At 42.6% G+C, this 12,865-nt stretch overlaps 2 protein-coding genes across 3 annotated transcripts; one reads left to right on the forward strand and one right to left on the reverse strand.

Annotated features, from left to right (window-relative positions):
• Positions 1 to 83: 83 nt before the first annotated feature.
• Positions 84 to 10,721, reverse strand: LOC109871688 (ankyrin repeat domain-containing protein 13C-like). Of its 2 annotated transcripts, XM_031807144.1 has the most exons (14): positions 9,848 to 10,721; positions 9,189 to 9,620; positions 8,360 to 8,401; positions 7,608 to 7,712; positions 4,628 to 4,713; positions 4,136 to 4,181; positions 3,704 to 3,770; positions 3,420 to 3,564; positions 3,081 to 3,212; positions 2,632 to 2,793; positions 2,411 to 2,490; positions 2,119 to 2,217; positions 1,742 to 1,842; positions 84 to 1,613 (listed from the first exon to the last, which is right to left on the reverse strand). In XM_031807144.1, the coding sequence occupies exons 2-14, from the start codon at positions 9,586 to 9,588 to the stop codon at positions 1,483 to 1,485; spliced, it is 1,596 nt and encodes a 531-aa protein (XP_031663004.1). In that variant the 5' UTR covers positions 9,589 to 9,620; positions 9,848 to 10,721; the 3' UTR covers positions 84 to 1,482. The 2 variants fall into 2 exon arrangements, with proteins under 2 accessions (XP_031663004.1, XP_020318242.1); XM_020462653.2 differs by having other exon boundaries at positions 9,189 to 10,721.
• LOC109871691 (zinc finger protein 830) lies at positions 9,992 to 11,578 on the forward strand. The gene has a single exon (XM_020462656.2). The coding sequence runs from the start codon at positions 10,295 to 10,297 to the stop codon at positions 11,336 to 11,338; it is 1,044 nt and encodes a 347-aa protein (XP_020318245.1). The 5' UTR covers positions 9,992 to 10,294; the 3' UTR covers positions 11,339 to 11,578.
• The last annotated feature ends 1,287 nt before the right edge of the window (positions 11,579 to 12,865 follow it).

Below are 12,865 nucleotides of genomic sequence, written 5' to 3' on the forward strand. Positions count from 1 at the left end.
CTCTGGATTCAGAGACACCTAGCTACAGTCTGCTGGAGACTACAATTAAAATACCACTGAATAAAATACAAAGAAACAGACAGTGCTGAGACATGATGGTGCTGGTGCTTTATTTAAAGGGATGGGAAGTTGGAAAGCTGCAGTACATTTAGAAATACCAGTAGGCCCGAAGCCAGATACACATCTGATTTCAAAGACCATACAGATCTTACATTTTAATGAGCTTATACAGTCCAACAGTAAGCTCATTGAAATGTAATGAAATTGTACAGGAAAGTAAAGTAATACGGACAGGTATACACTCAATGAAAGTTGCAGTTAATGCTTAAACCACCTAAGTACATTTGACCAAAGGGTTTTTAGTGTGATTACAATATTTATACGGTAGATGTTAAGTCTTCCTGAATAATCAGAAAGGATAGGGAGATGGTAGCAGGTATAACAAGTGTAGGAAATATACGCTCAAGAGTATACAAGGAATCCAATTGGGTCAACGTAGCATGCGATTAAATATACTTAATGTCAGTGCAGTATCAAACTAGAACAGCTTTCCTGATACCCCATCTGGGTTCACTCACACAATCTCACACACAACACAAAACCCTTTAAAGTCCTCTCTCACACACAAAACAGATTAAATTCACAGTCACTTGAAACAGACAGTGATAGCCGGGAGGTAAGATAGATGAGCTAACCTGCACTAGAGAGAAAAGGCTTGGGTGTTGATATCTTTGAAAGAATGCAGTTTTACACCATACTTTCCTCCCAGCTGGTTTAAAAAAACATTCTTATGTACTGGAAATGTATTGCTACACAGTGTTGCTCCTTTGACATACATACAGTACGTTTGGTACATCATTTTCTCAGTTCAGTTATGACATCTTCATATTTCTGACACTTCATTTATACCGTAGTCATTTACAGGCAATGAATGTCTAAGGGTACTTAAACATGTTGAGAAAGGGGCAGTCCCCAAAGGGCAGACGCTAGATAAACTGGGCGCAGTGAGTGCTAAACCTGGAGAAGTGCACGGTTAAGATGTCACAGATGAAGCCAACTCCATGACGTTTCACAGGAGCTGGTTTGCAGTACAAAGCAGTGATCACGTAGTCGGTGAACAATAAGCTGTTACGGAGATGACATCAAATATTTTTTCAAACTCCTCATCCCCTCAATTCTTCTCTTCTGGAGTTTGACCTCATGCTGTTGTTGCTACACAGCTGAAAATGGTTGATTCTTGTTTGCTATAAGGAAATATCTACAAAATGTAAATTAAAAAAACTCAGGGCCAAGAGATAATTCCCCTTTTTCATCAGAACACACAGACAGATATCAAATAATATATTGGCATCCTCCTATTTAATCTCAACTGTCGTTAGTTGGTTCTTTTCCTTTTAATAGTGTAGGTAGGTAGAGTTTGTTTCTCTGTCAGTTTCCGAATGGGCGGGGCCGGGGAACCCTCTGGTTGCTACGACAACCAGGTCAGAGGTCAGGGAAGCGACTGGGATCCTCCTTGTAGTCCGCTGGGATGGAGAAGATGGACTCCTCAAAGTCATCATAGCGGAACTCCTGGAAGGTGACCGTAGCTGTGATAGTGGGGAACACAGGGATGTCTGGCACACAGAAATAGGAGAGGATATTTAGTGTGTTTAATATGTCAACTTCTTCATTATTTCACTTTATTTTTTTACTTTCAAATAAAATCGTCCATGTGGCCACACAATGTACAGTAGATGCATACCAAGTTTGACTGGGAACCCAGGAGGAAGCTTCAATTGAACAAATTCTCTGAGTTTGTTGAAGTGCTTAAATGGGGCTATGACCTCCAACACGTTCAGTAACCTGGAAGACCGAAGAAAAAGGGGAAAAGTTAAATCATTAGGGTCGGGGTTAAATCAAGAATGTTCTTACAGTACATTATTTGATGAGGTTTTTAAATAGGAAAAAGGGGCATTTGAAAAGCATTAGCTAGACACGAATCTGCAACAGCCTAATATACATTGAACTAGAACCTGTGTGCACAACAGTGATCAATACATGGACGTTTCCAATAGCACTGCAGTCAGCGATGAGACTGACCAGAGAATATTAGCCAATAAGAGGAAGGATTCTACTCACGACTCAATGCCCAAAGGGAAGTCCTGGCTCATGGCTACGTTCGCTTTGAAGTTCTTCTTGCTCTCCTTACACACAAGCTCTCTCCCAAGATGAGGTGCCCTAGGGATGAACACACTGGCTAAGTCAGCATCATTGGCGTATACATTTGGAGGATTAACAGTAAGCCACTGCTAGTAATGATCTTCAATGCACCGACTTGTCAATAACTCAATAATGAACACAGTTGCTTGAAATTCCTCCGGACAGTAGTGTCATCTGTGACCTTTCTTAAAAGGAATTATGCAGGGCTTACTTTCCGTGCTCTGCAGAGATGTACTCCTCCCAGGAGATAGTGTTAGGACCTGGAGCCATGAGGGACAGCCTTCTCTGAGGCTGAGGGAAAGACCGCGAGGGAGAGGATCACATGTAGGCTTACTTTAATATCCATCTAATGTGCACCACACCACAACCACCACTTAAGAAGAGACCAAAGACTCAAAGCCTCCCTCCCTTCCATCCCTCATCCTCCCTCACCTCATAGTTCTGCTCCACCAGGTTCCCTCCTTTGCTCAGGCTCTCCACAATGGCCTTGTTCCTCAGAATGTCCTCCTCACTCAGGTGCTCCCGGCGCTTCCTGGACTCCAGCACCAGGCCGTTCACAGAGTAAAAGTCTGCCAGGAAGTTACCAACCCTCTCCTTCATGGACAGACACAAGACAGATGTATAATACACACTGGCTGAGTTAGGACACCCTATTCCCCATACAGTACACAGATTATGAGATCCATTGTATTACAAGCTTTATATTCCAGTGACTGGCCTGGTTTGACCACAGGGTCGTATTCAGTAGGACACACCGTAGGGAAATGTTTTGCAACCGGTCAAACAAATCTGTGTTCTTATTGGACAACTCCCGGTAGATCCCCATTTCAAAACATTTTGCCCCCCTCTGAACAGGACCCAGGACGGGGAGGGGTGCTTACCGTCTTGTCCTCCCTGAAGAGCCAGCCGATCTGACTGCGGGAGAAGGTGATGGACTTGGTGGACAGGGTGGCAGAATAGACGTCACTGCTCATCAGGATGTCCACCTCCTCCTCAGTCTCCATCTCAGACTCCTGCAGGGACACAACAGGCAGTCAGCCAGATAGTATCACACTGGATGGTGACATAACTTCTGCACAATATTGAATCCGTGCAAATGTTCATTTTACTGTGACCCCCTGGAGATCTTTCAGTCAATACAAGCATTTGCAATGCAAGCAGTTCTGTAAGAGCGGTTGGCTTGGAGGATGGTGATGTTAAATGCAGACCAGACAGCTCACCTCGTGGTGAATACGCTGGTACACCTTCTGCTCATTGTCCAGAACATAGAAGGACTTGGCAGGCGGAGCGTCTCCATTGAAGATGAAGCTGAGGTCTCCTCTCTGACACTTCATATCTGTGAAGTCTACCAGAGTGGTGTCCAGTCTGTCAGCGGTGAGAGGGGAGAGAAAGTGTGCACAGGGTTAACTCTGGAAGGTGAGTGGTTACAGACGCCAGCTATACTCCTCACAACTTGTGAGGAGTACAGCTGGCGTCTGTGTCAGACGTGTATTTGATGCCTTACCTGATGTTGATCCCCTGCTTGTAGATCTTGCAGTTATCAGATGGCAGAATCCGGGAGAGCAAGGGCACTATGAGAAGGGAGAAAGAGAAAGTAATGATCGACAGCATTTGATTCATAAGATTAACTAAGAAACTGAAGAGATAATACGTGGTATCATTACGTGGTATATAAATGAACACGGCTGTGGCTAGGCGCTGAATCCCCGAGCCAAGAGACAGAGAGCCCCAAACCCACTGAGCAACTAACACATCACACTAACAGCCAGGATAGAATGGGAACAAAACGCTAATTAGATTGGAGAATGAATTGACTTGGCTAAGGTGTCCTCCACCAAGAATAACAATGAACGGAGACAGAGCGTGTGAAAGGAGATGTTGGCCCATCGCTGTAGCTTATTTTAACGTATTGCAATATGATGTAGAGCCGACTCACCCCAACTTTGAAAGTCCCAGTGAAGCTCCAAGTAGAAGTCCCCAAGCTATGGGAAAAAAAAAAAAAAAAGGTTGTAAATTATTATCTTGTCATGCAAGCCACAAAACACCAAAACAAAATCCACCCATACTTTTTCTTTATAGCTGGAGGAATAACTTGTTAGAGCATTTTAATAAGGGAAAGAGCGTGTTTTGGTGAGCGGTAGGGGCTGTTACATCGGACAGATGCTAATGTTGGAGAAAAGGGGTAAAGGTATAGCAAGATAGTAATTGTAAACCGAAACTCGGTATGGAGTGGATCAGACCTGCCTCAAATGCATATCAAATCCGTCCAAATACTTTTGGGACTATTCCATTTATTCCACTGTACCGGCCAAACTAAATCAAGTGCAATGCAGCTCAAGTATTTGACATATGTATATAGAGTGCAAAGATCCTATTTCTAACCAGATACTGTAGTAGTCCCTAGTCTAGTCGGCTGTCAGAACCTCACCTCTTTCAGTGCTCTTAGCAGTTTGGGCCTCTTGTCCTCCACACTCTCTCTGGACTGCTGCTTCAGCTTCCGCAGTAGAGCCGTAACTGAGGAGGGGAGAGGAGGGAGATAAACAAAGCCTTAACAAAGCACACCACCACACAAAAAGAGACAATATATTCCACACACAGCAGAAGGGATTACAAGGTCACATGATCTTTCAAAAAGCAACTTTCACTAAAGTGAAAAGTGAACTTAGCAAACCCGCACTTCAATGACAGTGAAAGTCATGAGCAATAAATCATTCAACCAAGTGATATACTGTAACAGTAATCCGATGGGGTTTAGGATGATACTACTGACAACGACAGTGTAAGTGAGTGGTAAGGTGACCCCAGCTCTTCTCTCCAAAGCGTGTCACGTCGCTGCATATCATCATGAAACACACGTGTGTGACTGTTACAAGACATGAAGGCTCAACACTGACGCAGCCAGCAATCTGGACCGTGGCTTGTTGGTGCAGTAGAGTTTTCAGGGGAGGCTACACATGACATGAGTCACCTTACACACGGCTCGTTCTAATATGCAATTTAATACAGGCTGAACCTCAGTTATATAACCCCACTTAGGACTTGTGAGTTTTCGGACAGATTGCTAAGTGTGTGCTCTCTTGCAATGAATTATAATTGGGGTGATCTTCTATCCAGTAATCTTGACCAGTGAGAAACATTAGTGGGGATTTTGAGTGTGAGGAAGTGCTGACAAAGCAAGCACTCGCTGCAGGGGCAGAGCAGTGTTGCATGGCAGATATAGACACCTAGCGTGAGCTGCTGTCGCAGTGCGTGTGTGTGAGAGAGATGAAAGTCTAGTTACTATGACATGATTTGATCTTACGCAATTGAAAAAGAAGGGGGGGGGGGGAAATCAAGGCTCCATCTATACGGGATGACCTTTCTCTTCTCGCCGTAGGCCTCCCTCTCTGTATCTCTCTCAATAATAAGCCATAGCACAGTACCCCCAACATAACACATTTTTGTTGTGGCCCCGGACAAAAACCGCCAGATTCAACTCGTGGAGGGCCTGGTGATTAGTTGACAAGTAGAATCAGGTGTGATTGTCCGGGGCTACAGTAAAAAGTGTACTGTTGGGGGCACTCGAGGACTGGAGTTGGGAAGCACTGCCCTAGTATACGCGGCATTATTTTCATTTTACCACTACTAGTACTGACCCAGTCACTGGCCAGTTTGGCTGCCTTTGCGTGTCCTTGCTGTACTGTGTGGCTTGAGCCATGCTGTCCTTTCCTCTGATCCCTGCCCCCCACACCCCTCACTGAGATCTGACCTTCCCATGCCTGACCTCTGTGTCCCCAGTCTGCCAAATAATCCCTGCTGCAGGCCTGGAGCTGCATACTAATGCATGCTAGGGTGACAGGGTCATAGTGCTAACCCGCTCAACATATATCAGGGAATATAATAGGAGGGAAATAAAGATTTGTATACTGAACAAAAATATAAAACATTTAAAGTGTTGGTCCCATATTTCATGAGCTGAAATACAAGATCCCAGAAACGGTCCATATGCAAAGAAACTTATTTCTCTCAAATTGTGTGCACAAATTAGTTGACATCCCCATTAATGAGCATTTCTCCTTTTCCAAGGTATATCAAGAATCTGATTAAATAGCATGATCATTACACAGGTGCACATTGTGCTGAAGACAATAAAATGGTACTTTAAAAATGTGCAGTTTGTCACACAACACAATGCCACAGATGTCTCAAGTTGAGGGAGTGTGCAATTGGCATGCTGACTGCAGGAATGCGCTGTTGTCAGAGAATTTAATGTTAATTTCTCCACCATAAGCCACCTCCAACATTGTTTTAGAGAATTTGGCAGTACGTCCAACCGCAGACCACGTGTAACCACGCCAGCCTGGGTCCTCCACATCCGGCTTCTTCACCTGCGGGAAGCTGATGACAGCTGAGCAAACCGAGGAGTATTTGTCTGTAATAAAGCCCGTGTGGGGCAAAACTCATTCTGATTGGCTGGGCCTGGCTCCCCAGTGGTTGGGCCTGGCTCCCAAGTGGGTTGACCTATGCCCGCCCATGGCTGCACCCCTGCCCAGTCATCTGAAATCCATAGATTAGGGCCTCATTTATTTATTTCAATTGACTGATTTCCTTATATGAACTGTAACGCTGTAAAATCATTTGAATTGTTGCTTTTATATTTTTGTTCAGTGTACATTACCAGTATCTTTTGAGTAAAATTATTTGCCTAACCTTAACAACTACTCACATGGAATTTTTGATGAACTAGCCCATTTATAATATTATTTTATATTTTGCAGGTAGATTTTTTTTGCTAACAAGGCATTAAAACAGAAAGCTAGTAAAGCTCATGGGGAAAACATGGCATTGGATTCAATCTTCTCTACACTACTCCCACCATAAAAAAATAAAAATAACTCCACTTAACTGGCATTCCTTTACAAACACTCAAATAATCAATACACATAAAACATATATTGAGGCCTTTAGTTTACAGTGCTGTGTTAAAAGCATTAGGATGGGGCATTAAATGTGAACAGAGAGAGGAAGCCAGCCAACTGTAAAGCTGCTCAGTGCCCTCGCAGTCACACTAAGCCCTTGGCCAGGCTGTGTTCCAGGCCGTATGGATGTGGATAGAGTGCTCAGAGAAAATCCCCTGCATGGCTTTGGCTGGCTAGGGCAACCTACAACCCAACCTCTCATCAGCATCAGAGAGTAACAGAGTCTACAGCCCAGGAAGGATCCAATTAGGATCAAACAAATAGAGGGAGGACCATGAACTTGAGAGAACCTGAGTGTAAATGTGTAGACTTAAATACAGAATAAACTCAAATATATGTAAAGAAAAAACAGGGATGGAACATCACTGTTCAATGATGCAGTATCTATAATATAAAATAGCTTTCCGGTCCCGGGTACAAAAAAGGATATAAAATATCCCATATCCTTACTCATCTGTCGGTCTCCATAGCTGATGGCCTCTGCCAGGGGACTCCAGCCCTGTGCATTCTTCACTTTCACAGGGGCATTATGGGCCAGGAGCAGGAGGGCACACTCTGTAGCAAAAAAAAACATCAAGCTACTTTTAAGATGATTATTTTTTGGCTAAGCCTACTACCCGTCTCCATGGCCTTTGTACTTGGACAGTGGATTCTCATTACCATAGTTAATTATGTTACCAGTATATTACATTTTGACAGTTCATTTACCGTGTCTATGACCTTCACATAAGAGAGATGCTGCTTTGCATTTGAGTCAAACTAATCAACGGGATTAAGGGATCCTGTGGACCTGTCCCACCCATGGGACCAGCCGCTGCCATGCTGCTCTGAGACGACTAGACTATGTAACACACTGCAGTGTGCCAGGATAAGCTCAGTACGGCAGAACAGAAAGGGAATTTTATCCCAGAAAATAAAAGGCATACGGAGGATTTACTGAAGGAGAGCTGGAAAACATGGTGATTATGTTATGTGAATGGCAAAACCCCTGGCTGGGGTTAGGTTTAGGCCAGAGATGAGAATATGAGGCAAAACATCCCGTCAAACTCTGGCGATATGTGATGTTTAGAGGAAAGTAGTAAAGATGTACTGGTCAGTCTGCTCCCAATGGGAAACAAGGCTGTTTGCATGTCTCTGTCCTGCCTATGTAGCTGTTATTCTCCATATTAGATATTGTTGATTACAAAAGTCAAAGCCCTTACCTTTGTGGCCCATCATCACAGCTAAGTGAAGAGGTGTGTTTCCTGGAAAGATAGACAGATAACTGTTATGAGATCATTTGTCAGAGCTGGTGCACAAGGACAATGTTTGTGTAAATCAATGTACTTGTTGTGAGCAAGCAGTGACTATGTTGGTCACATGATTGTCAGGTAAGATTTCATGGATCCAGAAGTGATAGCCTAGCTATGTGATTTCCTAAGTCAATTACATGTACTAAGTTTGGGTTACCTTGATTTTGAAAACCCTTCTTATCTGCAGGGTTTTCAGCAGTTATCTCCCAGTTGGCTGCATGTTAACTCCAATTCTGACTCTGTGTTTTAACGTTTAGAAACGTCAATAACCACTGCTTGCAAAACAGTTTAAAACATATGCTGATATGCCCTTTATCTTTTATATCAGCTAGAGATAATCTTTAAAAAATATATTTAAAAAATACACACAGCAGTGTTGCATAGATCCATACGCTGTGTGCCTCAAGTTGACAAACTACACTTCCTCCCCAGTTATGCGTACACACAGGTGTTCAGAGGATGCTAGACAGCTGAAGCCCAAGTGGCTGCCAATGTCTTCCATAAACATGCGCTGTAACATGGAAATATGGCTGTATGGGAACACTACCCTTATAAAAAAAAAAGTGTGTAGTAATTTAACCTTTTGTTTTTTGACAATTATTTCCTGCTGATATGAAACCCGTTTTAACGAGCGTTCGGGCCTTATCAAAACAACCCCTGACAGAAGATACTAGCTATCATCAATAGGCGCTAAAGGTAGTTAGCGTCTATAAATGGGTAAGGGTTACCATGCACTCACCATGTACATCTTTCTGGGAGATGTTCTGGGTCCGAATGAGTGAGGACAAGCGACGCACATCTCCTTTGAACACACATTCGTGAACAGGGAATTCCAAATTGAAGCCCTCATTGCCATTGGTCAGAAGGATTGGGTTCTTGTTATTGTCATCGATGATGCTGACAACGGATTGATTGCCATTGATATTGTTTGCATTGATATTCGACAACTGCTGCAGTACCAAAGGTTTCACCGTCTTGTTATAATTCTTGTTTGATTTGTACGTGATGGTGGTACCGTTGGGAGTTGGAGATGATATTGTCCCATTTGTAGATTCATCATAGGTTTCCATTATATCCCCATCCTTACTGGGCTTGTTGTTATGGTCTTTCCGCAACGTGCGAATCTTTTCCCCGGTCATGATTTAACGTAACTAACCAGCAAGCAGACTACCTAAAATAAATGTTGTATTAATGATGTTGAATAATTGCCAACGACACCTGCAATTGCTACCTTAACAGTTAGTATTTAGCTAACCTAGTTAGCAGTTTTGCTAGCATAGAATGGATGTGGGTAGAGGTGCAGTGTTGACAACAGCAGAAACAACACACACACGTAAAAACAATGCAGATGGAAAATATACTCTCACTGTTGTAACAATCGATTAAGAATGGAAATACCAATTTTTTTTCGGCTACATCCTTGATAATACTTGTTTCAAAAAAAATGCCCGTTGCAGCTTGAGGTGTGGTTGTTTGCTTGCCTTGGTTAACTAACTAGCTAGAAAACAAGACTACCGAGTGAAAAGACCATCTGCCATTTTCCGCTTAGTAACTCACCAGAATGACAAACATCAGACCACGTTCCCTTAGATATCGCGATAATTAGGTATGCATCATCTATTTAGAAATGCAAAATATTTTTTAAGGCACACAAAATATATTGTTGTAAACTCGTGATGATACATGCAATGTAAAAGTACCAGCTTTGGGTATCATTTACAGTATTTGTTCTCAAACTTAAATCTGGCAATATGTTTGACGCCAACTATGGGTCCTGAATGAAGACACACAGTGTTGTTTTCTTTCCCAAGGTTTCTGAAATTTGGTTTGAAACTCAATGAAAGAATGCCTCCAAAAAATAAGCAGAAGAAAGTGATACATCAAGATGAACTGCGACGGTTAATGAGAGAGAAACAAAGGCAAACGATAGATAAGAAGCGTGTCGAATCCCCATATGCCAAGTACAACAGTCTCGATCACCTTAGCTGCGTACTCTGCAACGAGCGAGTAAAGAATGAACTATTGTGGCAGACTCACATTCTTGGAAAACAGCACAAGGAGAAACTTTCCGAGCTCAAGGGGTCTAAACAAAGTTCTACAAGTCAAGGACCCCAGCCTCTACTTAAAAGGAAAGCTTCTGAAGACACGAATGGGAAGAAGTTTAAACCAGTGGCAGTTACAGAGCAGTTGTCTACGCCAGGGCTACCTGATGATTTCTTTGCTAAACCTGCCCCGCCGGGGCCGAAGAAACTATCAGGAATATTGAAAAAAACGACATCTGCTGGGCTGAGTCTTTTGGCCGGAGTCGATGATGAAGACAGTGATGAAGAGGAGGCTGGTGACCAGGGGGCAGATTCTTGCTTGGGTGTGCAGAAGGGGGCACCTGCCTCAGGACTCCCATCTGATTTCCTCGACAACAGCACCATTCCAGCTGTCCCAGCTGCTTCTCATTCAGGGTCTATCCTCAAACCAGATGAAACTGAGAAGAGTGTGGAGAAGAAGGGAAATACACCTGAAGCGCTACCAGAAGGCTTCTTTGATGACCCAGTGAGAGATGCCAAAGTCCGTAATGTCGATGCTCCCAAAGATCAAATGGATAAGGAGTGGGAAGAGTTCCAAAAGGAAATGCGGCAGGTGAACACCAAATCAGAGGCCATTGTAGCCGAGGATGACGAGGAGGGTCGTCTTGAGCGTCAGATTGATGAAATCGATGAGCAAATTGAATGTTACCGGAGGGTTGAGGAATTGAGAGATAAGCAAGATGTGGTGAAGAAGGTTGTGAAGGAGAAAACAGAAGACCAGGAAGACTCCAGCAGAAGTGATGAGGATGAAGAAGAGCTGCTCCACTTGTTGTCAAGGGATTGGAGGGCCAAAGGGGCCCTTGCTTAAAATTCCCAGGGCATTTTGACCCTAACTTGATCAAAAGGTTTCTCCAGATTATAAATAAAAGAGCGAAGTTGCAAAGGAAGCCACTTCTTTCCTCCCACCATGTCAATGACAAACATTTGTTGAGGATATTGAATGTCTATATAACATGCTTTTGTGGTAAACACTGTTTTTCTACTGTCAGACTGTCGCACACTTGCGGAAATACTGTACTATCAGCATTCATTAAAAAAATTAACAGGAGCCAAATCCTAAATTCTCATTCCTGGAGCCCTTACACACAGCTCAGACACATAAAATGCACACTCATTTAGTTTCCTCTGTGGTTGCACAACAAATATACAATCACAGCTAATACAAACAAAACATATTCAATTTACACCCCATGTGTTCCTCATTATTGGAACCTGGTGCATACCGGTACATGATACACTGCATTCCAAAACAAAAACTAGAGTCCTTTATGAGAACCTTGACTTGAATACCGTCTAATGTTTGAAAAAGTATGGAAACTACAGATTGTAAAATCCTGTTAATCCACATGTTCATTTATTCATTAGTGCTCGCACAAAACAATAAAATTCCCAAAGCACACGTTTGTAGGGACAATATTCCTGTCGGAAATCTAAATGACATTTCAAAATCTATTTAGCCTAATTGAGTTACAGAATTCCACACCATTACCCTGCAAACCAAAATTACGTTCAAACAGTCCTTTATGTTAAACTTATAAATTACACATTTATTCATGTTACATTGAAAAACATGCAAAGCACAACTTCATAAAACTATTTCCGTTACAATGCTGAGGATGATCTACAGTCCTCTAGCTATACAAAGCAGCCCAAGCCCCCCCCCCCCCCCAAACAAGTCAATCTTACATGATGCCATATAAAACAATTCTACCATATTTACATCATACGACAGTGTTGAGTGATTTGACAAGTCCTGATTTGTACATTTGCATTTCATTATGTAAAGGCCCACACAAAATGACAGAATCAAGTAAAGAGGGATCAGTGCTTCTCTCACTATCAGCCAGGTGTGCTTACTTTTGTCTTTGTTCTGTACTACTACACACAACACTTACAGTACCAGTCAAAAGTTTGGACACACCTACTCATTCCAGGGTTTTTATTTTTTTAACTATTTTCTACATTGTAGAGTCATAGTGAAGACAGCAAAACTATGAAATAACACATATGGAATCATGTAGTAACCAAAAAAGTGTGAAACAAATCAAAATGTATTTTATATGAGGTTCTTCAAAGTCAACACCCGTTGCCTTGATGACAGCTTTTCACACTCTTGCTATTCTCTCAACCAGCTTCATGAGGTAGTCACCTGGAATGCATTTCAATTAACAAGTGTGCCTCTAAGTTCATTTGTGGAATTTCTTACCTTCTTAATGCATTTGAGCCAATCAGTTGTTGTGACAAGGTAGGGGTGGTATACAGAAGATAGCCCTATTTGGTAAAAGACCAAGTCCATATTATGGCAAGAACAGCTCAAATAAGCAAAGCGAAACGA

This window comes from Oncorhynchus kisutch, linkage group LG27 (assembly GCF_002021735.2).
Source record: "Oncorhynchus kisutch isolate 150728-3 linkage group LG27, Okis_V2, whole genome shotgun sequence".
NCBI classification, from domain to species: domain Eukaryota; kingdom Metazoa; phylum Chordata; class Actinopteri; order Salmoniformes; family Salmonidae; genus Oncorhynchus; species Oncorhynchus kisutch.

Bases quoted from the DNA above. Each gene is read 5' to 3' on its own strand.
- LOC109871688 (XM_031807144.1), bottom strand. From the start codon at position 9,588: ATGACCGGGGAAAAGATTCGCACGTTGCGGAAAGACCATAACAACAAG. The intron at 7,713-8,359 runs GTAAGGGCTTTG...TTTTTGCTACAG, and splicing joins TGTGATGATGGGCCACAAAG to AGTGTGCCCTCCTGCTCCTG. The intron at 1,843-2,118 runs GTGAGTAGAATC...TCGGTCTTCCAG, and splicing joins TTCCCTTTGGGCATTGAGTC to GTTACTGAACGTGTTGGAGG.
- LOC109871691 (XM_020462656.2), top strand. From the start codon at position 10,295: ATGCCTCCAAAAAATAAGCAGAAGAAAGTGATACATCAAGATGAACTG.